Source organism: Microchirus variegatus (genome assembly GCF_963457635.1).
Source record: "Microchirus variegatus genome assembly, chromosome: 10".
Classification (NCBI taxonomy): Eukaryota; Metazoa; Chordata; class Actinopteri; order Pleuronectiformes; family Soleidae; genus Microchirus; species Microchirus variegatus.
In genome coordinates, this window is record NC_139811.1 from 27,027,944 (window position 1) to 27,055,737 (window position 27,794).

Here is a 27,794-nt window from a genome sequence, read left to right on the forward strand (position 1 = left end):
ATAATTTGGCTAAAATAAAATGTTTATAGCAATTTTGGAAATTTATTTCTACAAGGAATCATTTTCACTTTAATTTGACATTATAATCAAATCCAAACAGCAGCCAATCCACTTTCCAAGTGGGACAGAGTTGGACATTCAAGAGATGTGAAAAAGTTAAATCCTACACCAACAGAAAAGAAAATTAGGCATTTTGTTTTGTCAACAATTATTAATTGTTAATTAATGATTGATGCTAATATATAAGTTTCTTTGATGCATGTTTTCAGGATTTTAAAGTTTTTTTTTACTGATCTAGTTCTGCATTGTTTGGTTCGGTTTCGCATTGATGACTCTTCCAGTGACAACACACTGTGACCAATTAGTGGCTGGCAGTCTGTCCACATTACATTAAGTATCGCCTAAGCTCACTTGGAACCTCGCCAGGTACTATCGCTAAATGGAAAAACAAAAAAACAGAGTAGAGACGTGCCGAGCTGGACACTAATAAATCAGTGCTGGTGTCATTTCTGAAAATGATTCCAGCACAAACACTATCAATGCAGAAAAATATCAAAAGAAAATGTAATCTTTTAATGTTACCAACTTACCATTGAACTGTGAATAAATACTGCCACTTAATGATTCAGCCATTACCAAGATGTCCTCAAGGACCTACTGTATGTTTGGTGTGATCTCAATTCTAATCTCAGCTTGACATCTTAACCACTGTGTATTATTATCACCTGTGGCTGAAGTGTGCAGCAGAGTTGGTGCTGAGTTGGGGCCAGGCCCAGCAGCTGGATTCACAGACATTGTAGCAGGCAGGGAGGATTTCAACGGGGAAGGGAGGGATGACTTCAGAGTAGCTGGTGGTTTGATGGTGTTTGAACTGCCTAAGTTAGAGTCTGGGGTCTTCTCTGTTTTCAGGGTTTTACTCTTCACACAGGAAGAGGAAGAAGAGGAGGAAGAAGAGCTGCCCTGAGCAGCTGGACAAGCCACTGTGAGCAAATGGGATAATGATTGTTAGCCACAGTGATACTTTTAATCAACAAGTTATATCACCATAGATCCAGGTCATACCTTCCAAATTTTGTCTCACTCCAGTTACATTCATATTTAACAAAGGTCCTATTCAGTCTAACATTACAGTAGCAGTGATGTCTCCCTCTCATTTGTATGTTTGAGTTCTACCAGTAGACATTTCCATGCTCATGTCCATGGTCACCGTTTTCTTCATTGTCTCTTTTGACCAAAACAATGCCCCCCCACCAACTGCGTTGGACAGTATTGTGCACTCAAACTGTAGGTGTGCTTGTGTTTATCTCCAGTGACCACCATTGAAATGGACAGTGTTGTGTTATGTTATGACCATAGCGGATCACTGCATACAAGCATACGCGGAAAGTATGACCCAAGTCTTATGAGGTCCACAGAGACTTGAAGCATAGCAAGCACTTTTAAAAACACATTCCAGCTACAATTTATTTAATGTTAGCAACTAGTCCATAGCGTAGGTTGGACCATCTCATACACATGTCTAAATACTGTTTGTTATTTGAGTATTTATACTACTGTGGTGGTCCTGGGTTCTCAACTAAATAGCATTCACAATGATAAGTTTTCATTTATTGAAGAGTAACTGGTGGGGAGATCTTGACTAGCTGTTCTCACTCATACTTCCTGGGGTAAATGCTCATGTTCATTATAGGTAAAGGTAAGGTCGCAAGTGAGAAGTGAAACTCAAGGAATAGCAGTGCATTTGTTAATCCACATGGCATGATGGAAACATTGCTAAGGTCTCTATGGTAAGTTACCATTACAATACTTCCATCAGGAATCTTAAAAAAACAAAAATAAAGCATAAATATGAACATCCATTACCCATAATGCTGTTGATGGCTTCTGTCTCCTCCTGGATTAGACCTAATGAAGGACTGCCCTTGTCCTGCAGGGGGACATCTTGAGGCAGAGGTGATATACAGGGAGTAGTGTCTGAGAAAATATAAGGATGTGCCATTACAATTTCCTAGTAGCATTTAAAAATAATTTAATTACACAATTCTGCTGTGGCCTTCAAAATATAGTTCCTCTGAACATACAGTGGGTACAGAAAGTATTTAAACCCCCTTCAATTTTTCACGCTTTATCAATTTGCAATTTCTAAAATCATTCAAGTTGATTTTTTTCCCTCATTACACAGCACCCTATTTTGACAGAAAAACAGAATTTTAGAACAACTGAAATATCACATGGCCATAAGTATTCAGACCCTTTGCTCAGTACCCGTTAGAGCTAATACAGCCATGAGTCTTCTTGGGAATGAAGTTTTTCACACCTGGATTTGGGCATCCTCTGCCATTCCTCCTTGCAGATCCTCCCCAGTTCTGTCAGGCTGGATGGTGAACGTTGATGGACAGCCATTTTCAAGTCTCTCCAGAGATGCTCAATTGGGTTTGAGTCAGGGCTCTGGCTGGGCCATTCAACAGCAGTCACAGAGTTGTTCCTAAACCACACCTTTGTAATTTTAGCTGTGTGCTTAGGGTCATTGTCTTGTTGAAATGTGAAGTGTCAGCCCAGTCTGACAGTCATTTACATGTGAATGAGACCCAGGTAAACACACACCCACTGCTTCCAGGGGAGTGTCGATCTAACTTAAGCCCAATTTATACTTCTGCGTAAAGTGCTCTGCGTAGGTTACGCAGAGACTCTGCGTCGACGCAGAGCCTGTCGAAGAGCCTCTAAGCGTCTCCGACTGCACGAAATATTTTTTAAGTGTCCGTCACTCCGTCAAGGGACAACGGAAGGCAAGAGCTGCGATTGGTCCTCAGGACAGGCCGAGCTATCGCTGCTCTGTGCCGGCTCACAGTGCGCACCGAGCGTCCACAGGCGGAGCTGATCCCCGCCGATAACGCCGCTGCCAAACTATAAATACGTCATATCTTAACACACACAGCACATGTTTAGACTCTAAATGGCCAATTTCTCGCCTCAAATTATCTTAAAACTGCGTTCCGTGACACAGAAAAGTGAGAAACGGCTACTGTTTCAACAACAACAGTCTTTCTCTCTCGGACACCATTGCTCACTGTAGCCTGAAGCAGAACAACCTTGCGCAGCGACCCCTACTATCCACAGCCATACTGTCGCCACTTAAGCCCAATTTATACTTCTGCGTAAAGTGCTCTGCGTAGGTTACGCAGAGTCCTCTGCGTCGACGCAGAGCCTGTCGAAGAGCCTCTGCGTCGTCTCCGACTGCGCAAAATATTTTTTAAGTGTCCGTCACTCCGTCAAGGGACAACGGAGACGGCAAGAGCTACAATTGGTCCTCAGGACAGGCCGAGCGAAGCTGCTCTGTGCCGACTCACAGCGGCACCGAGCATCCACAGATGCGGAGCTGATCCCCGCCGATAATGCCACTGCCAAACTATAAATACGTTATATCTTAACACACACAGCAAATGTTTAGACTCTAAATGGCCAATTTCTCGCCTCAAATTATCTTAAAACTGCGTTCCGTCACACAGAATAGTGAGAAACAGCAACTGTTTCAACAACAACAGTCTTTCTCCCTCTTTCTCTCTCGGACACCATTGCTCACTGTAGCCAGAAGCACAACAACCTTGCGCAGCGACCCCTACTGATCGGGCGGGAAATTGCAGCGCGTGTCCGTCACGCAGAAGTATAAAGGCTCGAGGCGTCTCCGTGGTGACGCAGTCGGATAACGCATTACGCAGTCGGAGAAGTATAATGTGGCCTTTATCACCTATTGTCATGCACTGTCGTCCCAACCCCGCTCCATATACCCCATAGTAATGTCCGTTTACCCGTTGTTACTGCGTTTCACCGTAATGCATAGAGTGACCGCGATTTTGGCTTCTCACGATCATAAAAACATTAGAATCGAAGAAAAACGATTAATGTGCGGCGTGTATGTAAATTCCTATGCTAGAAAAACACATTGAATGCACCAGTGTTACTGCAGCTGCAAGTGACGTGTGTGGATCAATAATGAGGAGAGAACGTGGAAACACGACAGAAAGGAAGCCTTTGGTTGAGAAGAAATGTAGGACAACATCTACATCTTTCTGCAGTGCTTTCAAACGCGTGCTCTTCATATTATTGATCCACACATGTCACTCGCTAACTGCAGGCACGTAACTGGTGCGTTCAAGGTGTTTTTCTAGCATAGGAATTTACATACATGATCAACAACAAAGGGCTTGTGAAGCTTGTGAACATTTTTTTCATAAATAAAATATATCCACTGGACACACAAGTCCTCTGAGGCTGGAAGTTTGTGTAAAACACTGTGCTCTGCTGTGCAGCCACTCTTCCTCCCTCGCCTTCACTCTAGTATTTCACAGGGACAAGGAGTAGCTACGGTAGAGCTCTGCAGTACTCTGCCTGGCGGGGTGCCAACATTCACGGTGAAATGTGTCGCTATGTCGTAATTCTGCGGGAGGTTTAAACATTGCGTGTTTAATCGCCTATACTTACAATAAGTGGAACCACTAAAACATGACTGAGTCTTGTTTTTTCACATTTTGGGGACTGGTATGGCCCCCTGAGTCCCAAATATAAGTACTAAAATGATTAAAAAGTTGATTTTGCACAATATGGGCCCTTTAAGGGGGACTGGGATGCTGCTGGTCACTGCACATTTCAGTAAAAACAGCCCTCAGGATCCAAGTGTCAGGGGCCCCAGCAGTTGCCTGCCTTGCCTGATCACAAACTGCGCGTCTGGCTCGGCAAAGAGTTCTGGTCATCCCAAGTCTCCTCCATTTAAGGATTATGGAGGCCACTGTGCTATTAGGAACCTTATGTGCAGCAGAAATTATTTTGTAACCTTGGCCTGCTCTGTGCCTTCCCAAAATTCTGTCTCTGAGCTCTTTGGCAGTTCCTTTGACCTCGTGATGCTCTGACATGCACTGTGAGCTGTAATATCTTATATAGACAGGTGTGTGCCTTCCCTAATCAAGTCCAATTAATTTAACTAAACACAGCTGGACTCCAATAAAGGTGTAGAACCATCTCAAGGATGATCTGAAGTAATGGACAACCAAGTTAAATATACAAGTGTCACAGCAAAGTGATATTTCAGTTGTTCTTTAATAAATTAGCAAAAAAATCTACAATTATGTGTGTTTTATGTCAAAATGGGGTGCTGTGTTTACATTAATGAGGAAAAAAATCAACTTAAATGATTTTAGAAAAAGGCTGCAAATGAAAAAAGAGTGAAACATTTAAGGGGGTCTGAATACTCTGTATTACCTATAGAACCATGTTGACAAAATTTGTTGCGGGGAACTTGGACTCCAGTTCAATGTTTTATTCATGAACAAATGTGTCTGCCCATGTCTCCTCTATACAATTCTCATCAACATTTCTGGATGGTAATTTAAATACTTTAAAACAGTTGTGGCCTTCAAAACAGAATCTTTCTAGTTGACTGTGGGACATTCCAAAAGACAGAGATATGAGGGTCCAGGTTTAAAGTCCCTGTCCAGACGTAGCAGAGACCTTTAAGAAAGTCTATTCTACAACAATGCAGATCGTTCGCCCCTCCCACTTCAGGTTGTTGTTTCACCTGAGAGGCAGAGTCTATTATCGTATGGACTTCACTGTTGTTATGTGTTTGTTTGTTGGTTCTTTTTCGATGAGAACTCAGGAGAGCATTGTAGGTGGCTGATAGTTGGTGTCTTAGTCCACCTTCTCTGTTGAGTGATAGTTTCGCCAGTCTAAAACTCCTAGATGAATGTCTAAATACATCCCATTCAAGCCCCAAAGCTTGTCTAGCTCAGTTGGTAAAGCATCAGACTTTTGACCTGAGAATCCAGAGTTCGAGTCTCTCTTCAGGCAACATTGTGATTGTGATAACAGTACAGTCCCAAATTATCCTGTTTCACCAGAAACACTATAATCCTACTCTTTATAGTCCCGAATTTTGCTAAACTGTGTTAAAAGTCGGATAGTGTTCTTTCAGAGTATGATCAAATCACACTTCTTACCTGCTGGTGTGTTGTTTGGGACACTCTCCAACTCTTGGACAATGTTGATATCCAACAGCTCAAAAGACAGAAGATCCTGACAGACAAAGGACAAATAGCCAATTACTGCTAAGGATGGGCATGAACATTCAATAATTCTATTATTCGTCCAATTATAAAAAGTTATTGTTAGGGACAATGCTTTGTTTAGGCTGCAAAAATGTCCTTAAAAGGATAGCTGCAATTTTTAAAAATAATTTTTTAAAAAATAATTTTCTCTTCCATACTGAATAACTTTGGGTTGAGAAAAAAACAAGATATTTTAATATTTGAAAACAGGAGCAGTATCTGAAAGAGCGAACCAGCATCACCTCCGTTAATGAAAATCGAATTATATCAAAGTGCTAGTGTTGACAATTTTGTAGCGTAGAGTATGCAAGCTACAAAACGACAAAAAACTACTGAGACTGCATCTCAACTGAGTATGAATCTGGAAAGGATATAGTCACCTCCCACTTCCAAGAGGCATGACCAACGAAGGTAGATAAAAATACATCTGTACACAATTGGATAGACTGTATCAGTCAGACCAACAAAAAGCGGGTGTCAAAAATGAGCTTGCAGTAGTTTTCTGGAAGCAACGGTTATCCAGTAATGAAATCTAACTACTTTTGCCAGGGAAAACTCCATGGAACAAGCTGTTAAAATGGTAACAGTTGTGCACAAGGGGTTTGTGATTGGCTCCCTTTTTTGGTAGTTTCTATAGTCTGCGTCCTTGACAGACACAAAATCACTGGCAGACTCTGCTAGTGCGTGTTGCCCAAAAAAATATGAAACCACCAGAGGTGGAAAGTAACGAAATACATTTACTCACTTTATTGTATTGAATACTTTTTTTGTGTATTTTGCATTTTTTAAGTACAATTTAAAATCAGGATTTTGTATTTTACTTGAGTACGTATTGACTCAAGTATTGTACTTAGTTACTTTATAAATCCTATCCGTTACTGAGTAAAAATGACATTTCAGCACAATGAAGACCTACAGGGTACAGCAGAACCAGACGAATGATGATGTGATTATCACCAGCACTGGCGCGTGAACATAGAGGGCGTGGCCAAAAGTGACGTCATATCCTGTGTCGTGCCGGGAGCATGAGCAAAATGGTTTTGGATTTCTGACACCTTGTCTTATTTCTACTACCCTTACACCCCACACAAAGTAACTAAGTAACTTTTACTTAAAGTACATTTCAAATGAACTACTTTTTACTTCTACTTGAGTACATTTTCAGATGACTACTTTTTACTTCTACTTGTGGTAATATTTCATCAAAGTATTGGTACTTTTACTTGAGTACAATATTTTAGTACTTTTTCCACCTCTGGAAACCACTGTAACAAAATGAAACAAATTTATTCCAGCAGCAGTGTCCTGATTAGACAGGTGATTTACCTGTGCAGTGAGAAGGTCTACAGAGGGGATGAAGTATTCTTCTTGATCCACTGACAATAAAGGCTGCTCCCGAGAAGATGCACAGGCTTTTCCATCCTTTGCTACTGGGTTCTTACCCTGCACACAAAGAAAAATCATTTCAGTTAGTAACTGTATCTACAGCATGACATGATACACAGCATGTTTCTTTTCCTCTGTGTGTATTGCAAAGCGTAGTCAATCGTAATATTTTCTTATTTGGATCTGTTGTGCATATTTTAAACGCTAGCCTTCATAATGTCATGAAATTAGTCAAGATTGTGTAATTTTGTTATCTTGTTATGTCGGCTCGTTTACAGCAACTAGGAGGTTTTTGACCATAAAAACAAGTTAATATATGTAACTAACTAACAGTTATGTGCAACAGGACCACTCTATGTGTCTTCTGTGTCGACGCAGAGCCTGTCGTAGAGCCTCTGCCTCGTCTCCGACTGCACTTCTCCGTCAAGGGACACCGGAGACGGCAAGAGCTGCGATTGGTCCTCAGGACAGGCCGAGCTAAGCTGCTCTGTGCCGGCTCACAGTGCGCACCGAGCGTCCACAGAGGCAGAGCTGATCACCACCGACAACGTCGCTGGCAAACTATAAATACGTCATATCTTAACACACACAGCACATGTTTAGACTCTAAGGGCCTGATTTACTAAGATTCCAAATAGAGAGCGCTAAATTGCTTGCGCAAGCAGAAAGACTGCGCCTGTTACTGGAATACGTTTTGCGGGTGAACTACTAAGATTGCGGCCGCAATTGACTACAGGCGCAGAAGTGGTTAAGATCGCCCTATTTAAATGAGGATTTTGCACTAGTCAAGGGTTGTCCACATGGAGAAAGAGCAGACTCAACAGAAACGCAGAATTACATTTGAAGCCACTGAACAGAAAGTGATGTTCTGCGATGAGCAGATAACTGGGATCGAGGGATATGACGTCCTTGTTCACCGGGTCCATCATTACCTGACGTATCAAACAAAGAAGACTATGGATGTTGCCGTAAAAAAAAAAAAAAAAAGGTGCTGCGCTCTCCTCCTGACTCACCTGCAGCTCACTGACAGCTGCCAGGGAGCGAGTTCTGCTGTTTCTATCAAGATTACACATAGGTCTAATTTCAATGGATGTGTGACTTTTTTGTCAATAAGTAAATAAATAAATAAAGCGGATCATCACAACGGCTTTTTAGTCCCAGTCCGTCCCTGGTTTCATCTGTGTTATTTCAGTGGGGGTGAGTTTCCATTACGCGTGCCAACAGCCTTTAATATGACGTCAGAGGCGACGGGACAATCAATATAGATGATATATCTATTAGGGGTGGGAAAAATAATCGATTTTTCGATGCATCGCGATTCTCTCTGGAAAGATTCCGAATCGATTCGGATAAGTTAATAATCGGAATATTTAAAAAATTAAATTACTTCGCCTGCTGCAACATTCTGTTCGCTTCGCTCTATGCAGAGCCAGGGTTTCCCCCAGTGTATTATAAGCCGCCAGGCTTTGTGTTGCTTGTTTATTTATTTAAAATAGATTTTTTTTATACACCACGGCTTTTTCTATACCGGGGAACAAGAGCGCACGTTCCCCCATGTAATCAGCGCAGCGCACGCTTGTCCAGGTGCCGATTGAAACCCAAGTCACACTATCAAGCGCGTCATTATTACGGTTACATCATTCTTGTCAATAAAGATATTATATTTAGGGATGCAACGATAATTCGGCGGTCGAAACACAGCTACAACAAGGTGGAACAGCACCTGTTAAACGCTGGAAAGTCTCTGCTAAAAAGCGAAACTTGGCTGAGTGCGGCACAGATTATGAACTCCCCGCGATATTGACTTCACACCAGAGAACATTCTCTCTCTTTGAGCAGTTAACTAAAGACATCAGCTCATTTGATGCATCTGTTATTCCCGTAATTGTAGCTTAAAGCGTCTTCTTTCACAAAGATTAAGACCACGTAGTGAAAACAATGAAAAGTGCACTCTGCTCTTCAGAGTCTGTCACCACGTTTCACTCAGATCACCTGCACTTCATCATGACTGTACTCCATCCTCGTCATTAAGATCATTACTTTTATGTGGGGATAAAACACGTAATGATATGATCCAGTCTGCTTTAGACATGAAATTAGCGCTTGGAGACGCAGAAGCGCAGAGCGACGAACGGCGCAGGAGAGGGAGAAGAGAACAGCGCAGGGGCGGTGCGCAGAAATAAAAGGGCTGTCTGCACCAGATGAGGCAGACGAGGGGGCACTACCACTTTTATATTTATGTTGCTTTATCTTACTTTTAAATGAGTAGCAAAGTATTAAAGGTCACATAGAGTGGTCCTGTTGCACATATATGTGAGTTATGGAGGTCTACTAACGTATATTAAGTTGTTTTTATGGTCAAAATCCTCCTAGTTGATGTAAACGAGCCGATTGAAATCTGTCCTTTTCGAAGCGCTTCTCAGTCGCGCTATTTTTAGCCATAAATCTCGCCCGAGAAGACAGAGTGTGTTGTGATTGGCCAGCCAGCGTAGAGCCTTCCCACCTGTGTTGTGATTGGCCATGTATCTGGAAGTGACGTAATCTATCACGTTAGCTCTCAGAAGCGCAGCTCCCTCTCTGGAGCGGTGGATGCATTGCTACTCATTATCAAAACATTGTTTTAACAGTGTTTAAAAATAGCTTCGTCACGACTCCCCGCCGCAGTCCCTTTATGACTTTAAACCGGAGTCAGACCCAGAGTCAGAAGACACTGTTGCTCGTGAAACACCTCCACAACGGACGTTATTCTTCTTCTGCAGTTCAATGTACGCAACCGGATGTGCCCGGACTACCGCCCGGAGCAGGACGATCGGTTGTTCAGGAGAACCAGTTGAGCCCCGAGATTACAATAAAACACAACATTCTCAGAAATGCCTGAACTGTTTGTTTCGAACCGTCAGGCTTCATAAACAAGGTAATGACGCAGATACACACCAAAAAAAACAGCGATAATAGGAACTTCCGGTCTAGTTCCGCTTTAAAGTAAAACATTTCTGCATCGCGATGCATCGATAAACGGTTTAGAATCGAATCGTTGACCTCTGAATCGTAATCGAATCGAATCGTGAGGTGCCAAGAGATTCCCACCCCTAATATCTATAGCTGATTCAGAGTTAGAGTAGTTATATTAAATAGTGATTGTTGTGATCATTTATTGCATTTAAATGTGTCTGGAACTGGAAGGGTTAGGGTTAGGGTAACCTGCCTGTGAGGTTTTGGTGACGTGTGCGCACTGTGCCACCTGCGCTTCGCGAGTAGACCAGGTTAGAGCTGGACCCGTTAAGGTAAAGCGGGGTTCCCTGTTCCTCCAGTCTTAACCGGGGAACATAGGTACGACCTCTCCTTGAACCACAAACTGCAGACCAAGGTAAGCCCATCCCAGTACAAACACGCATTTCTCCTATGGATATCTATATTTCATTTATTCATATATACCAAATAAGAAATGAATGTGTGTCATCTGTGAACGCGTAGTTGAACATGCTCTGGAAAAGCGTAATTTCCTGATTTACAAATATAATATAACTATAAATAACCGCAGCCATGTGTGCGCACCGCTGTGCCAGTTAAGACCTGCCTTTCAAACGTGCTAAATATAGACGCTAAAATAAACACCGCAATCAGTTTCAGGTTTGATAAATCACTTTGCGCGTATTAAAATAACATATTTACATTTTCTCCTCCCATCACACGCAAAATAGCGTGTAAACGCCCCACATTGCATATGCATTAAGGCAAAAAGCCAAATGGGAGTGCTATTTTGCCCGTCTGAGGGACGAGCTCCTCGTTGCACCCCGTTAGTAGATCAGCATCAACGCTAATCTGCTAAAGCTTTGCGCGTGCAAAAACGTGTGCAATACAGTTTGCACACGTTTTTGCACGCGCAAATCTTTAGTAAATCAGGCCCTTAATGGCCAATTTCCCGCCTCAAATTATCTTAAAACTGCGTTCCGTGACACAGAAAAGTGAGAAACGGCCACTGTTTTAACAACAACAGTCTTTCTCTCTCGGACGCCATTGCTCACTGTAGCCAGAAGCACAACAACCTTGCGCAGCGACCCCTACTGATCGGGTGGGAAATTGCAGCGCGTATCCGTCACCGCGACGCAGAAGTATGAAGGCTCGAAGGGTCTCCGTGGTTATGCAGTCGGATAACGCATTACGCAGCCGGAGAAGTATAATGTTGCCTTAAGGGTTAATAACATAGCTGATTTCAGTACCAGTGTATCAGACACATCTAATCTATAAACGATATTTTCACTATATTTCCATACTTCAAATATGTTTTCATATCTAATAATTTCTTCTACCTGTGGTGTGACACAGGGCGATACCAGGATTCCATCAGCCATCATAGGTGCAGGGGCAAGAGGGTCAACCACTATGCTGCACCACACCCTGGGTCCAAACTGCTCTCCAGCATGAGCCAGGCGCCAGTGGGAGGTGTAGGAGCCCTCCACAGCGGGAGCACATAGTGCTACGCTCACAATACCGACCTGAATACACAGAGAAAATATGAGAGTGTAAATGATCAAAATGACAGTAAAGCTGAAACATAGCAGACAGTACAAGTGATAGAATACACAACTTTAAGAAGTCTACAGCTAATTCAAAATGCAGCAGCCAGAATTTTAACAAAAGGAAAAGTTCACACATAACACCTGTTTTAATTTCATTACTCTGGCTACCCCATTCCTGCACAAGCACATTTTAAAATTCTTCTTTTAGCCGATAAATCACTCAATGGACTTGCACCTTCATATACGTTCATATATGTCAGAGGTGTTACTCTACACCCCCTCGCGCCCATTGCGATCTCTGGACGCAGGCCTCTTGACAATCCCTAGGGTAAAACCAAACCTGCAGGCCAGACTTAATTTTGTTTTTATTGAAACTTTTATTTATCGTTTTACTCTTCTTCATTTTAATTTATTACTCGAACTTATTGTTATTTGAATCCGTGAATCCACATACATTGCACTCATGTGGTTGCTTGTATGTCATAGGGTATTTCTGTGTACGGTGTTTTGAGACCATGCTTATGGTGATACACCATAATGCACTTTAAATATCAATAAACTTAAAAACTTATACATCATTTTTACACAAATCATTGCTGCATAGAGAAAGCAGGAAACATCTGTCGTACCTGTCCTGGCTGAAGGAAAGGAACAGAGACTTCTTTCCAACGGTCCCCAGATCCCACAGCCAGGTTTCCCCACATGAACTTTAGCTGTGGGGAGCAAACAAGACATGCATGATAATGACTCCAACTGCACAGTTTTCACTGCTATACATTAAATGAAAATGTACATTAAAATGACAGTATAATGTTGTCATACAGCCGCTACATGTCAACTGTGCTTTCCCTGAGTAGGACAATTTATTATTAGGGCCTAAGCACAAATGTGCCAGGGCCAATGGCCTCTGGCACGAAGTGCGAGGACCCTATTGTTCCTGTTGAGATGTTTGTTTGTTTTTCTCAGACGTTGCGCTCATTTTTGAGGGGGCTAACATAAATAAAAAATCTTGAAATTTGGCATGGAGTCACATTTGCACAAAACTTGACACAAATTCATTAATGGAATATGGCACAAATTGTGTCCCTGAATGAAAATAAAGCGTGAGGGAGACGGTGAGGTCAGGGAACGAAATAATAATATTATTATTATTATTATAATAATAACAATAAAAATAATAATAAATTTTATTTATCAGCACTAAAACTATAAGACAATTTACAAGATTATTTAGAGCTTTGTAATTGATGAGGAGGATCTTGAAGTTGATGCTGCTTTATTGGGAGCCAGTGAAGGTGTGGCAGGATGGGAGTAAGACATTCTTTTGAGAAATTTACATTCATACATACAGAAGTCTCCACTCCACTTTACTTTTTTTAGACACCCTGGCTGCCCTAATTACCAAACACAGGCATGCACGCACATATGCACATGGACACCGATTGAAACATTAATCTAAATGAAACCTCTGATATTACAATCAGTTTTGCTGATGTGACCCAGGCAACACAAATGCCAAACCTGTTAACAACAACAACTTACAGTGGCAAATTAAAATGAATAAGGGACTCCTGTCTTCTGGGCAACAAGCAGACCAGTGTGCAAGTCCTGGCTCTGTTTAAAACCTGATGGAGTAACAGCAGGGATGGCCAATCACACAAGAAATAGCAGAGCCAATCGAGGAGCTTGTGGGCAGTCTAAACTAAGGGAAACAGGCTTCAGATTGAGGGGCCGTTTTCTGCTTGGACCTAGTTCTTGATGTGTCTCTGTTTACTATAGCGTAACATTGTAATTGACCAAAATGGCCTTTTGAAAAAGTGCACTTGTCCCCTGTGTCCCCCTCTCCCCCCCAAAATTACGTAAGTGCATGGAACACAGAAAATATGGCGAGGCTTTGGGAACCCTATTACTCTAAAGAGTACAATAGGGTTTACATAAGGGCCCCCATGAAAAAAGAACAGTATTTACCTTAGTATCAGCACTCCAGCTCATAGTCCCAGTGTTCCTCATCTTCCAGTACTTTATAAACTTAGTTCCAGGACGCAGTCTGGTTCCGTCAGGAAGGTTCTCATCCAGAAATGCAGCTGTCATTGTTGGAACCACTAGGGGACAGGGACGTTTTGGACGCCTGATTGAGAAATCATATCAGTTTGTTGACATTTTTCTGATGATCCTTTACTTCATGTCTTCACCAAATTTGACTGACTACACAGTGATATAAAAAGCAGTCATCAAATAAGTTTTTTTCTTAGAGACTTAAGAATTGGTCTTTTCTCTGGACCTCCAGTCTGGAGCATGTGTTTTAGTGACCTACTCTGGGCTACTGTGCTGCGTGGCTCGAGGTTGCAGCAGAACAGGGGAGGAGCTTCCATCTCTGTGGGAGGAGCTCCACTGTATGCCCCTCCTCTCCATCCTCAGCTGTTTGCGGATCTCCTTGACCTCCGCCTTTAGCAGGCGTTTCTCTGCTTTCAGCCGCTGCTTCTCTGCCTTGCGGAAACTGCGGTCACCTCGCCTGTAGAACCTAGAGCAGGTGAAAATGAAGACAACAACATGGAGGTGAACATGCAAACCTAAAAGCAAACTAGTACTCTTGGTGTTGGCCCAATGGACCATAGGGGCACGGAAATATCTGTGAATATATGTGAGCCACATGAGTAGGGCCCTATGAAATCCGTTTTATTTTTTTCCAAATTCCGTTTTATTTTTTTCCAAATTCCGTTTTTTCCGTTTTAATTTTTTAGAATTCCGTTTTTTCCGTTTTATTTTTTTTTATTCTGTTTTTTTTTACCTTTTATACTTACTTTACCACCATAGAATGTGTGCTTTTTGTGTCAGTGAATAAAATGTCCACTGACTTCTCAATTGTTCAATTGTTTTGACTTAAGTTAAATCCTAATTAAGTAAATGCCAGTGAAAACTGGCAGTAAAACAAGCCATGCAATGCTGGTCACATTTAAAAGTAAAATAATTAACCTAAATAAAAAAGTGGTAGTGCCCCCTCATCTGGTGCAGACGGATTTCTGCTCACCGCCCCTGCGCTGTACTGTTCTCCCTCTCCTGCGCCGTGCGCTTCTCCGTATCCGACTGGATCGTTTCTCTACACGCAGTTTTAACCCTACAACTCTGCAATTAAGGGAATAACAGATGCATCAGATGAGCCGATGTCTTTAGTTAACTGTTCAAAGAGAGAGAATGTTCTCTGCTGTGAAGTGAAATACGCGGGGAGTTCATAAGTTTCACTTTTGCGCAGAGACTTTCCAGCATTTAACAGGCGATGTTCCACAGTTTACTCGCCATGTTTCGGCCACCGAATTATCGGTGCATTCCTAAATAAAACATCTTTATTGACAATAACAATATAACCGTAATAATGGCGCATTTGATGGTGTGACTTGAGTTTCAATCGGCACCTGGACAAGGGGACGCTCGCCAGTTACATGCGGGCGCAGCGCACTTGTTCCGCGGTTTAGAAAAAAAAAGTGTATATAAAGTAAATAAACAAGCAACACGCACTGGGGGAGACCCTGGCCGGGTGAGTGTTTGTGAGGAGATGCACGGGTGGTGTCACGAATGAGCGTTCCCTGGAACATTTCTCCAGACAAACGTTCCTTCTCCTCACGATGACAGCATTTCAGTCACATTATGTCAATTTCCGCGATATTCCGCGTTTAACATTAGATTCCGTTTTTATTGGCCAATTCCGCGATTCCGTCCGCGATTCCGTTAACACGGAAATCATAGGGCCCTACATGAGGTAACACCCTACTCTGACCCTGAGTCTGTTTGAGTAATCTGGTTTCCGTCTCCTCCATAATACCTAAACCGCCCAGGTCAAAAACAAAATGACTTGCTGATAGCAGCTGACTCTGGTATCCTTTCTATACTCATCCTCCTTGACTTAAGCACAGCCTTTCATCATCCAATTTTGCCTGTTACGCTGATGACACACACCTCTATTAGTGGGGCAGATAACATCATATTTTGAGAGGAATCGTTCAAATGGTGATACAAGCACCAAAATTGGCACAGATACTCCTTAGACATTGCTCTTTTCAAAAAGTACACGGGCCACTTGAAATCCAAGATGGCCGCCCATTTTCAAGATGGCCGCCATATGCAGTAATAAATAATCACTGTGTGTGATTGAGCATTTCAGACTCTAACACATTGTGCATGAAGACAGCACCCACAGCTGCAGGGGCAGATGGTGTATAGGGATGATTTGGGCGACGCCCCACCAACTTGGAGGAGAAAGAGATTTTTTTTCCTATGCAATTCCAAAGATCCTTAGTACTAATATTCATTTCAGCCGGCTTTGCCAGCAAAAGTAGTTATTATCAGTGCAGGGTTTCCCCCAGTGTATTATAAGCCTATATGTCCAGATGCCGATTGAAACCCAAGTCACACTATCAAGTGCGTCATTATTACAGTTACATTGTTCTTGTCAATAAAGATGTTATATTTAGGGATGCACCGATAATTCGGTGGTCAAAACACAGCACCTATTAAACGCTGGAAAGTCTCTGCGCAAAAACGAAACTTGGCTGCATACAGAGCAGATTATGAACTCCCTTTTTTCATACACCACGGCTTTTTCTATACGGGGGAACAAGAGCGCACGTTCCCCCATTTAATCAGCGCAGCGCACGCTTGTCCAGGTGCCGATTGAAACCCAAGTCACACTATCAAGTGCGTCATTATTACGGTTACACATTATGACGGTCAATAAAGATATTATATTTAGGGATGCAACGATAATTCGGCGGTCGAAACACAGCTACAACACGGTGGAACAGCACCTGTTAAATGCTGGAAAGTCTCTGCTAAAAAGCGAAACTTGGCTGAGTGCGGCACAGATTATGAACTCCCCGCGATATTGACTTCACACCAGTTTTAGTGCTGATGAGCAGTTAACTAAAGACATCAGCTCATCTGATGCATCCGTTATTCCCTTAATTACAGCGCTAAAGAGTCTTCTACATAAATATTGAGACCACGGAGTAAAAACGATGAAAAGTGCGATCTGCTCTTAGTCCGTCACCACCACGTAGAGAAATGGTCCAGTCTGCTTTGGAAGAGACCGCTTGGAGACGTAGAAGCGCAGAGCGACGAACGGCGCCAGAGAGGGAGAAGAGAACAGCGCAGGGGCGGTGCGCAGAAATAAAAGGGCCGTTTGTCTGCACCAGATGAGGGGGCACTACCACTTTTATATTTAGAATAATAATAATAATGCATTATATTTCATGACACTCAAGGTCGCCTTGTTGATTTATTTTACTTTTAGATGTAACCATTGCATGGCTTGGTTTAAGATTCACTGGCCGATTACTTAATTAGTATTTCAGTGAAAAAATTGATATTATTTATTTAATTTCAAGAGAGTGTCTTTTTGTAAGTCTCTAAAGTTGGCGTTTAAGTATTGTTAATAAATGTCTTACAATAACGCTGTGGGCCGCCCGAGAGGTCCTACCACCGGGCTTAGCAGGTTTTCTGGGGGAAACCCTGCAGTGTTCTAGACGTATTATCTGTCATTGTCGAATCAGAATCGTCAGATTCAAGTCTGTTTTATTACATCTTGAATTTCGAGTACTTTTTCAAAAGAGTAAAGTCTAAGGAGCATTTGTACCAAGTTTATTGCTTGTATCACTATTTGAACAATTGTTCTTTTTCAACATTCGTTTGGTATCTCACTATGGGTCATGCCCCTACGTGCTTGTCCCCAGAAGCTTTTTTTTATTACTCCAGTCCGGACTGGCCGGAGGACTAACGTCTGCCTCCGGAGGAGGGACTCCCTTCTGCTTATATTAGCCCGACGTCACGTCATATCTTCAGTTTAATACCACTTCTCGCTCTCAGAAACATCTCTCAGAAAGCAGGTGTAGCTAAGGGGATAGCATTGCCGTTCACAGAGTGAGCCAACAACTCGTTCGCGGCGAACTCTACCTTAAACTACATCGCTGACTGAGTGGAGTAGCTGGGTGTCACCAAACAGTAGCTGCTGCAGCTTCGCATTTTAAATACGGAGCCTAATTGTTCTCTTCTCCTCACCATGGAAAAGGCAACGATTCCGCCTAAGACGTGTGCATTTGGTTGCAAAATAGCCGGACGCTCTAGCATCTCCGGTTGCCCGTGAGCACTGTGGCCGTCTTTCAAGTAAGACCCGCCGTCGCGGGCTAGCGCGCCAAGCTAGTCTGTCCACGGATCATATGGTGGGGGTATCCATTCCCCGCCACCCGAGTTAACAGAGAGCACCCAGGGAAACACCATCCCCGCGGGAGCCAGCTGGGGTGACCAACTCGACGCTGCCGAGCCACTCTCCGACGCCGATGATCACGTTCCCGACGTTTATGGGACAAAATCGACGACTGTGACTCCAAGATAGGAGACGAGTCCGTGAGCCTCGGCTCTGATGACGATGAGCAGGGGACTGGTCTCTTTCTCCTTTCACCGGCTGCAAAGCTGACGCTCGGCAAAAGCACACGCAGCGGCTCCCCAAACCCGACTGACCGTGCGCTGGGCATTACATGGCCAGAAGTCCCAGTGGAGACCACCACGTCTCGTTATGAGGGAAATGGGCAAAAAAGCAAAATCAGCCTCAAAACAGCTGCTGCAGGCATTCCCCGAGTGCCTGGAAGAGACGAGGCGGTCATGGAAAAACCCCCTCTCCACCAAAAACCCCATCCAGGGAGGGTCGGCGTTGGACTGGGTAGGCATGGAAGAAGATGGTTTTTCCCACCTGCCACCGGTCGAGCCCCTGCTGGCGTCTCACCTCCACCCCACACGGAAGTCCACCTTGACTCCAATGGGCTTAGCCCTCCCCTCCAAACCTGATTGTTTTCAGTCGTTGCTCACTGAAAAGGGGTACAAAGCTGTGGCCGTGTCCGTGAGGGCGCTGGACGCGTCATCGCTGCTGCTGGCATACCAGGCCGAGTTACAGGATGACATGTCAACCTCACCCACTGAATGGGACGAGCTGTGCGTGGTCACGGACCTCTGCCTCTGTCTACACAGATGTGCTGTCCAAGCCTCCGGGAGAGCTATGGCTCTTATGGCCGCCCAGGAGAGAGCTAGGTGGCCGAACCTGTCTAGCCTCTCCCCAAAGGAGAAAACACACCTCCTCCATGTTCCTGTTGACCCGAAAGGCTTATTCAGCCAAGCGGTGGCCACGATGCAGAAACGTTGCGAGGAAAAGAAAAGGGAAGGTGAAGACCTTCAAGTGTGTCTCCCCCAGGAAAGTGCAAAGAGAAATAATTTCTTTACAAAACAAAAGAGCTATTCGAGTTGTACCGCCAGAACAGAGCCAGAGCGGTTTCTACTCGAGATATTTACTAGTCCCCAAAAAGGGAGGGAGTTTACATCCGATATTGGATCTGCGAACACTGAACAAACTATGAGACAGTACACGTTCAGGATGTTAACACACGCAGCTCTGATACGTTTGGTGCGTCCGAGCGATTGGTTCATATCCATCAATCTAAAGGACGCATATTTCTATTTACCCACCGCACAGAAAGTATCTCAGATTTGCCTTTCGATTTGCGTCTGTTACGAATACCTGGTGCTCCTGTTCGGGCTATCTCTGAGCACCTCTAAGGGAGAGAGGAATGGGGCTGGCAACATACATAGATGACTGGCTTCAAGTGTGGCCGCACGTCCTCCTGTACGTGTTTCCTTCATTAGAGCTGATCATTCATACTCTCTCCAGGGTGAGAGAGAGGGGTCTCTCTCTGATCCTGATAGCTCCCCGCTGGCCAGCGAAACACTGGCTGGCGGAGATACATCTGTTGCTATATAACCGACTTTCTTCTGTTAAGGGTTGCACATTAGTAGTACCCTGTGTTTGGGAAATAACACACCGACTAGCAACTAGGAAACTCCTCTATTGGACCACTGTTAAAAACACATTGGAGATACATGTCTACAATACTTGGATAAATATGCCATTGTAATTGAAAAATACTAACAATATTTTAAAAAAACAGAGGCAGTACAACATAGCATAACAGTATGTCATCACACTGCTGTAGTGACTTACTTGCTGTGGTCAGGAGCGGGTGATCCGTGTTCTGGGATGGACAGAGGAGTCCTGGCTCTCACCAGGTTGTGACTGGGATCATGAGAAAAACTGCAGGGCTCGCACAGAGTGCACGATGTACAAACACTGATAATAAGAAAAGACAGAGGAAGGGAGGTAAAGAGAGGGTGTTGATAGAAAGTAATAACATTAAAAAGAGAGAACTCTATAGTACACTGTGACAGGCCTTCTTCCATGGAGTCCCACAATGTTATACCACCACATTATTTGCAACTGGTTGGTCCAGTAGGCGCATGGTTGCAAGTGATGTCTATGAACTTCCAGTACACTAACTACAATTTACATTTAGCTAATGATTTGACATATCTTACAGTTTAGCCAGTTAGCTACTAACAGCAGATACCTGCACTGGTAGCCTCCTCCGGTGGTCTGTCCCCTGCAGGAGGAGCAAGGAGGAGTGGAGGAGGAGGATGATGCTCCAGGTAGAGTGGAGGATACCTCAGGGACCTGCTGTGCCTCTGCTCCACCTACAGCTTCCCCTCTACCACCTCCTGCTCCCCCTGCAGCCCCTCCTCCTCCCAGGGGCTTGTGAATGCAGCACTGTCCGGAAAATTCCCTGCAGATCTTCTCCACCGCTTCTCGGACCACCTGGTCTTTAAACTGTGTGGGAAAAATTTGAGAGAGACCATGTCTTATAACTTGGACAGCTCCTCCAGTGACCATGACACATTCATAAGGTTGTTTGTACCTTCTCCATGTAGGAGGTAAACCAGGCTGGAGGAGTCTTGTCTTCTTCTTTGTTCCCTTTCACCTCTTTCATGATCACCTGATCAACAGGAGAATAAGGATATTCACTTGATTAAAACCTGTATTTATTGTCAGTTAAAATGACAAACCACTTGTTTTGCAACTCGAGCAGCCAATAGGGCTGTCACTTTTTATCCAAACAATAAAAGATAAAAGATATCCAGATAGATATGGTCTTAGATTTTGGATAATTTCATATGGTATCTGTGTTGCTTTATCCTGGTTTGAACAGCTGTTGCTTTATAATCACTATATTAATTTTATTGAATATATTATTGAAATATGCTCACTGACAGAGCATAAAAAATTAAAAAAGAAAAAAAAACACTATGTAGGTTACGCCAGGGGCTCTCCGACAACCTCTGCGTCGTCTCTGGCTGTACAAAATATTTGTATTTATAAGTGTCTGTCACTCCGTTAAGGGACAACAGAGACGGCAAGGGCTGCGATTGGTCCTCAGGACAGGCCAAGCTAAGGCTGCTCTATGCTGTCCACAGTGTGCACCGAGCGTCCACAGAGGCAGAGCTGATCACCGCCGACAACGTCGCTGCCAAACTATAAATACGTCTTAATACACACAGCACATGTTTAGACTCTAAGGGCATGATTTACAAAGATTCCAAAAAGAGAGCGCTAAATTGCGTGCGCAAGCATAAAGACTGTGCCTACTGGATTACGTTTTGCGGGTGAACTACTAAGATTGCGACCGCAATTGACTACAGGCGCAGACGTGGTTAAGACCGCCCTATTTAAATGAGGATTTTGCACTAGTCAAGGGTTGTCAACATGGAGAAAGAGCAGACTCAACGGAGGCGCAGAATGAAATTTGAAGCCTGTGACATCGTTGTTCCCCGGGTCCATAGGACCTTTTTATATTATTATTATTTTAATCCTGCGTCTGTATTTTTGGACAGCTCCATCATTACCTGACATATCAAACAAAGAAAACTATGGACTATGGATGTTGCCGTAAACATCTGTGCTGCGCTCTCCTCCTGACTCACCTGCAGCTCACAGCTGCCAGGGGGCGCTCTGCTGTTTCTCTCAAGATTACACATAGGTCTACTTTCAATGGATGAGTGACTTTCTTGTCAATAAGTAAATAAATAAATAAAGCGGATCATCAAAACAGCTTTTAAGTCCCAGTTCGTCCCTGGTTTCATTTGTGTTCATTCAGTCAGGCTGAGTTTCCATTACGCGTGCCAACAGCCTTTAATCTGACGTCAGAGGCGACGGGACAATCGATATAGATGATATATCTATAGCTGATTCAGATAGTTACATTAAATAGTGATTGTTGTGATTATTTATTGCGTTTAAATGTGCCTGGAACTGTGGAAACCTGCCTGTGAGGTTTTGGTGACGTTTGCGCACTGTGCCTGTGCTTCGCCGTGCACCGAGAGTAGACCAGGTTAGAGCTGGACCCGTTAAGGTAAAGCGGGGTTCCCTGTTCCTCCGGTCTTAACCGGGGAACATAGGTATGACCCCTCCTTGAAGCACAAACTGCAGACCAAGGTAAGCCCATACCAGTACAAACACACATTTCTCCTCTGGATATCTATATTTAATTTATTCATATATACCAAATAAGAAATGAATGTGCGTCATCAGTTTCAGGTTTGATAAATCACTTTGCGCGTGCTAAAACGCCCCAAATTGCATATGCATTAGGCAAGAACGCTAAGTGTTGTGAGTGCTATTTTGCCCGTCTGAGGGACGCACTCCTCGTTGCGCCCTGTTAGTAGATCAGCATCAACGCAAATCTGCGTGTGCAATCCAGTTTGCACGCGCAAACCCCTACTGATCGGGCGGGAAATTGCAGTGCGTATCCGTCACCACGACGGAGAAGTATGAAGGCTCGAGGGGTCTCCGTGGTTATGCAGTCGGATAACGCATTACGCAGTCGGTGAAGTCTAATGTGGCCTTTACCATGCCCTGTTCTGGCACTGCAGCCTGGACCTTGCGACTGACCACCTGTGCCAAGGCTGGGCAGTGCTGTGGGGGTCTGAATCCTCTCTTAGGCTCTGCTCCGTTGGTCTTGGTGGTAGAGACCCTCGCCGCCTGGCCTCGAGTCTCGTACACGTTCATGTGGAGCCGATTTCCCTGTCGTGCTGCGCTCTGAGAAAACACAAGAAAATACACCATTATGAATGTCATACTTTCAACATGCAACATGAGCTCAATTAAAATTAGGGATGGAAATTTCTCGCAAAAATGTCATTTGAGTATTCAATAGAAAAATTCATTAAATATTCTAAACTCCAGGACATGAGAGCTTGTGAAAGTAATGCAGGGTTCACAGCGTGGTTTAAGTATGCATTCAAAGACCCTGGTAATCTTTTGTTAAACCCAAGTACACTAATGAGTCATAATCAAATTAGGCATCAACATACCTTCAGTGCCTCCTCATACTCCACTGGAATAAAATCAGAAACAGCATTCACATACATTACTATTCAACTTGTTTTAAATGTTAAGTATTACTTATTTCATTGTATCAGATCATGTGTGGTGTGTGGCTGTCTACATTCACTTACCTTGACTGTTTATGGATACCTGTAGGAAGAAAAAATTGTATTTTTGTATAATTCATTGGTTCAGGCATGAAAGGGCAATTGCACTATGTTAAAATGCAACACTTAGGTTCTAGTATTAACTGGGATTTATATATATATATATAAACAGCAATCTAAACCGCAAGGATACAAAGTGATATTTGAGCATTATTCACGAGATGATAATCAAAAGAAGCTATAATATTAGACCAAATGAACAATATGTTATTTCTGCCAATAAAAGTGTCTTGTTTTCAACAGAACAACAAATCACCGTGTGGAAGCCTAAAGACTGCGCCTGCTGCTGGTTTGCGTTTTGCGGGTGACCTACTTAGATTGCCACCGCAATTGACTACAGACGCAGAAGTGGTTAAGACGGTCCTATTTAAATGAGGATTTTGCGCTAGTCAAGGGTTGTCAACAAGGAGAACGCGCAGACTCTGACTGAAATTTGAAGCCACTGAACAGAAAGTACAGCTGACGTTCTGTGATGAGCAGATAACTGAGATCGAGGGATATGACATCCTTGAAGGGGCCGTACCTATGTTCCCCGGGTCCATATGACATCCTGGGTCGGTATGATGGACAGCTCCATCATTACCTGACGTATCAAACAAAGAAAACTATGGACTATGGATGTTTCCGTAAAAAAAAAAAGGTGCTGCACTCTCCTCCTGACTCATCTGCAGCTCACTGAGAGCTGCCAGGGGGCGCTCTGCTGTTTCTCTCAAGATTACACATAGGTCGATAAATAATAATACATTTAATAAAATAAATCTAATAATAATAAATAAATAAAGCGGATCATCATAATGGCAGCCGCGGCTGCTTTTTAGTTCCAGTCCGTCCGGACTAGCGGGTACATCCGGCTTTTTATTTTTATATAAAAAAAGGAACATAGGTACGACCCCTCCTTGAACCACAAACTGCAGACCAAGGTAAGCCCATACCAGTACAAACACACATTTCTCCTCTGGATATCTATATTTAATTTATTCAGATATACCAAATAAGAAATGAATGTGCGTCATCTTTGAACGCGTAGTTGCTCTGGCATAACGTAATTACCTGATTTACAAAAAGTATTTTTGTTGATGGATTTCTCAGAGGATTATGCTTCAGCATACCGGCAGCCATTTGTGCGCACGGCTGTGCCAGTTAAGACCTGCCTTTCAAACATTCTAATTATAGACACACAAATAAGCACCGCAATCCGATTTAGGTTTGATAAATCACTTTGCGTGTGCTATAATAACATATTAACATTTTCTCCTCCCAGCACACACGTGTAAACGCCCCACATTGCATATGCATTAAGGCAAGACCGCTAAATGGATTGCGAGTGCCATTTTGTTAATCTGAGAGACACAATCATTGTTGCGCCCTGTTAGTAGATCAGCATCAACGCAAATGTGCGTGTACAATCTAGTATGTGCATGTTTTTGCATGCACAAAGCTTTAGTAAATCAGGCCCCTGGTTTGATGATGTCAGGCAAAGGTTCTATAAACCATTAACAGCAGCCACACAAATACAAATACTGGTGGACCGCCAGGCTTTACTTTACAGATGCATCCGTTATTCCCTTAATTGCAGTGCTAAAGCGCCTTCTACACAAACACGGAGTGAAAACAATGAAAAGTGCGCTCTGCACCACATTTTACTAAGATCTACTGGGAAGTGCAAGTGAAGTCAGGGGGCACTACCACTTCTTTTTTTTTTATGATTGATTTATTTTACTTTTAAATGTGACCATTTCAAAATCTGTTTAAAAAAGTCTGCTTTGTTCTGGATCAACAGCTATTTTATAATAATCAAAAGATGTTCTAAATATTTAACGCACCAACTGGTTAGGTAAGTGATACAAGCTTTGGTTTTCTCTATTTTAGACTACTGCTCTATAGTCTGGTCCACTACTTCATTGAGTAATATAAGGAAGTTACAGTTGGTCCAGAATAAAGCAGCAAGAGTAGCTCTTTATTGTGGATGGAGAACTAATGTTATTAAACTTTTTTGCTTGTTTCTTTGCTCCATGTAAAAAAGAAATCATTACAACTGAATAGAATTAGTAATAGAAAGCAAATGGTGTACTTCAATGGGAGCTATTCTGACATCATAAATGTGAAGTGCCTCAGGGCAGTTGCCTGGGGCCACTCCTTCATTCTATATTTACTAATGACCTTCCACTTGTATTAAGCAAAGCTCATATCTCAATGTATGCAGATGACTCCACTATATATTTATAGCCACAATTGATGATCTAAATGTGAATTTAGCCAGTGAGATGACCAAGGTGGTGGACTGGATCAATAACAATAAACTGATGTTGAATGTGTCTAAAACAAATTGTATAGTCATTGGAACAAATCATTCTTTAAGTTAATAACCAAAGCTCAATCTCACAATAACTTAAACAGTGATAAAGCAACTAGAAGAAGTAAAACTTCTAGGAGTCATCATTGACAATAAATTATCATGGGATGAACATATAAAAAAGGTTGTGACTAAAATGAGAAACGTCGGTTTATTTGTCGGTGTTATTTTTGGTTTATGTTTTCATGTAATGTATGTCATGTCTGTATCATTCTACATTGTATTTGTCACATTGAATATGATAGACCCCAGGAAGAATAGCTGCTGCTTTGCAAAAGCTAATGGGGATCTAAATAAAAACAAATAAAAACAAAAACAAACTAGCATTGCTTGTTTTAAGATTCAATGGTCGATTACTTCATTAGGATTTAACGTTTGAAACAACAATAAACAATATAAATACAGATTTCTTTGGAATTTTGAGAGTTTTCTTTGGCAAATGTAAATAGGAGGAGTAATAGTAGTCGTTAGATAGTAGTTTTTAGATATTTCAATGCATAAATGTTACATCATTAAAACACAAAAGGGATTGTCAATGTAATGCCCAAAAGGCCTGTGTTCCACAACTAAATAGGCATGAAAAAAACAACAACAGAGAAAGGTAATCTTAAAATAATGACAGCAAATGACCAGAGTGATTACAAAGAGTCTCTCACCTCCTCGTTCTCCTCGTCAAAATAGGTCAGCTGAAGGCTGCACAGGCCGAAGGAACGCTTCACCTGTTCACACATACAGAGAGAGAGGAAATACACAAACTCAAATAAAATGGTCACAATTCATTTATTTACAAAATTATAAACCCTACGGAGTGAAGACATTTAGTCTTGTCCTCACCACTTTTATGGTAAGGGTCACAATTGGGTTTAAGTTAGGTTTAGGTCAAAGGTTCGGTATTTAGTTGTGATGGTTAAAGGTGCATTATGTAATAAATCTAAAGCAACTGGCCATAAAATCCTCCTTATATGTCAAGGCCACATTATACTTCTCCGACTGCGTAATGCGTTATCCGTATGCGTCACCACGTACACCACTCGAGCCTTTATACTTCTGCGTCGTGGTGATGTATAGGTGCTGCAATTTCCCGCCCGATCAGTAGGGGTCGCTGCGCAAGGTTGTTGTGCTTTTGGCTACAGTGAGCAATGGCGTCCGAGGGAGAAAGACTGTTGTTGTTGAAACAGTGGCCGTTTGTCACTTTTCTGTGTCCCGGAACGCAGTTTTAAGATAATTTGAGACGAGAAATTGGCCATTTAGAGTCTAAACATGTGCTGTGTGTGTTAAGATATGACGTATTTATAGTTCGGCAGCGACGAGGTCAGCGGTGTTCAGCTCCGCCCTCTGTGCTCACTGTGAGCCGGCACAGAGCAGCTTCGCTCGGCCTGTCCTGAGGACCAATCGCAGCTCTTGCCGTCTCCGTTGTCCCTTGACGGAGTGACAGACACTTAAAAAATATTCCGTGCAGCCGGTGACGACGCAGAGACTCTACAACAGGTTCTGCGTCGATGCAGAGGAATGTTATTTCTTCCAGATCTTACGAGCCGGATACGAGTCAGGATGTGTGTGATTACCCCACCCGTCTGAAATGTCCTCACTCTTACCGCATCCCCTAAAACAGAGGTCACTAAGAGTCCGGACCCAGACGCCGTCCTGTACAGACCTGGACCTACAGTGAATAAATTATTTAAGTATTTTAAATGTTGACGAGGTGCTTCTATTTTGACCGGCGCAGCTTCTCTAGACTTTACGGTACTGGTTGAGCGAATCCGGAAATCCACTGACCAATTGCATTCGACTTAAGCCATCCCACGTGACACCACTAAAAGCCAATCAAATCTGTGCATCCTGCTAAATAGCGAGTGACAGACAGGGAGACTAGTGAGCGATACAGCGAGAGAAGACGGAGAAAAAGGCGAGAGAAGAAACAGAAAAAAAGCGAGAGAAGACAGAAAAAAAATGTTCACAGCGAGAGAATACAGATGACTGAGGGATACAGGTATAGAAGAGTGTGCCAGAGAATTAACATGG

At 42.9% G+C, this 27,794-nt stretch overlaps 1 protein-coding gene across 1 annotated transcript in view; it reads right to left on the reverse strand.

The window, feature by feature from the left end:
• nbr1b (NBR1 autophagy cargo receptor b) overlaps positions 1-27,794 on the reverse strand; it is a gene marked incomplete at its 3' end in the record, with an annotated part of 63,628 nt that overhangs the window by 18,441 nt on the left and 17,393 nt on the right. The window contains exons 2-16 of the mRNA XM_083897078.1: positions 26,429-26,491; positions 23,384-23,402; positions 23,240-23,262; positions 22,776-22,964; positions 20,788-20,865; positions 20,443-20,699; positions 20,040-20,165; positions 14,319-14,525; positions 13,973-14,132; positions 12,634-12,717; positions 11,795-11,980; positions 7,425-7,541; positions 5,991-6,066; positions 1,864-1,974; positions 726-980 (exon numbers count right to left, since the gene is read on the reverse strand). Coding sequence (XP_083753204.1) covers positions 726-980; positions 1,864-1,974; positions 5,991-6,066; positions 7,425-7,541; positions 11,795-11,980; positions 12,634-12,717; positions 13,973-14,132; positions 14,319-14,525; positions 20,040-20,165; positions 20,443-20,699; positions 20,788-20,865; positions 22,776-22,964; positions 23,240-23,262; positions 23,384-23,402; positions 26,429-26,491 — 1,951 coding nt within the window. The remainder of the gene's footprint in view (positions 1-725; positions 981-1,863; positions 1,975-5,990; positions 6,067-7,424; positions 7,542-11,794; positions 11,981-12,633; positions 12,718-13,972; positions 14,133-14,318; positions 14,526-20,039; positions 20,166-20,442; positions 20,700-20,787; positions 20,866-22,775; positions 22,965-23,239; positions 23,263-23,383; positions 23,403-26,428; positions 26,492-27,794) is intronic.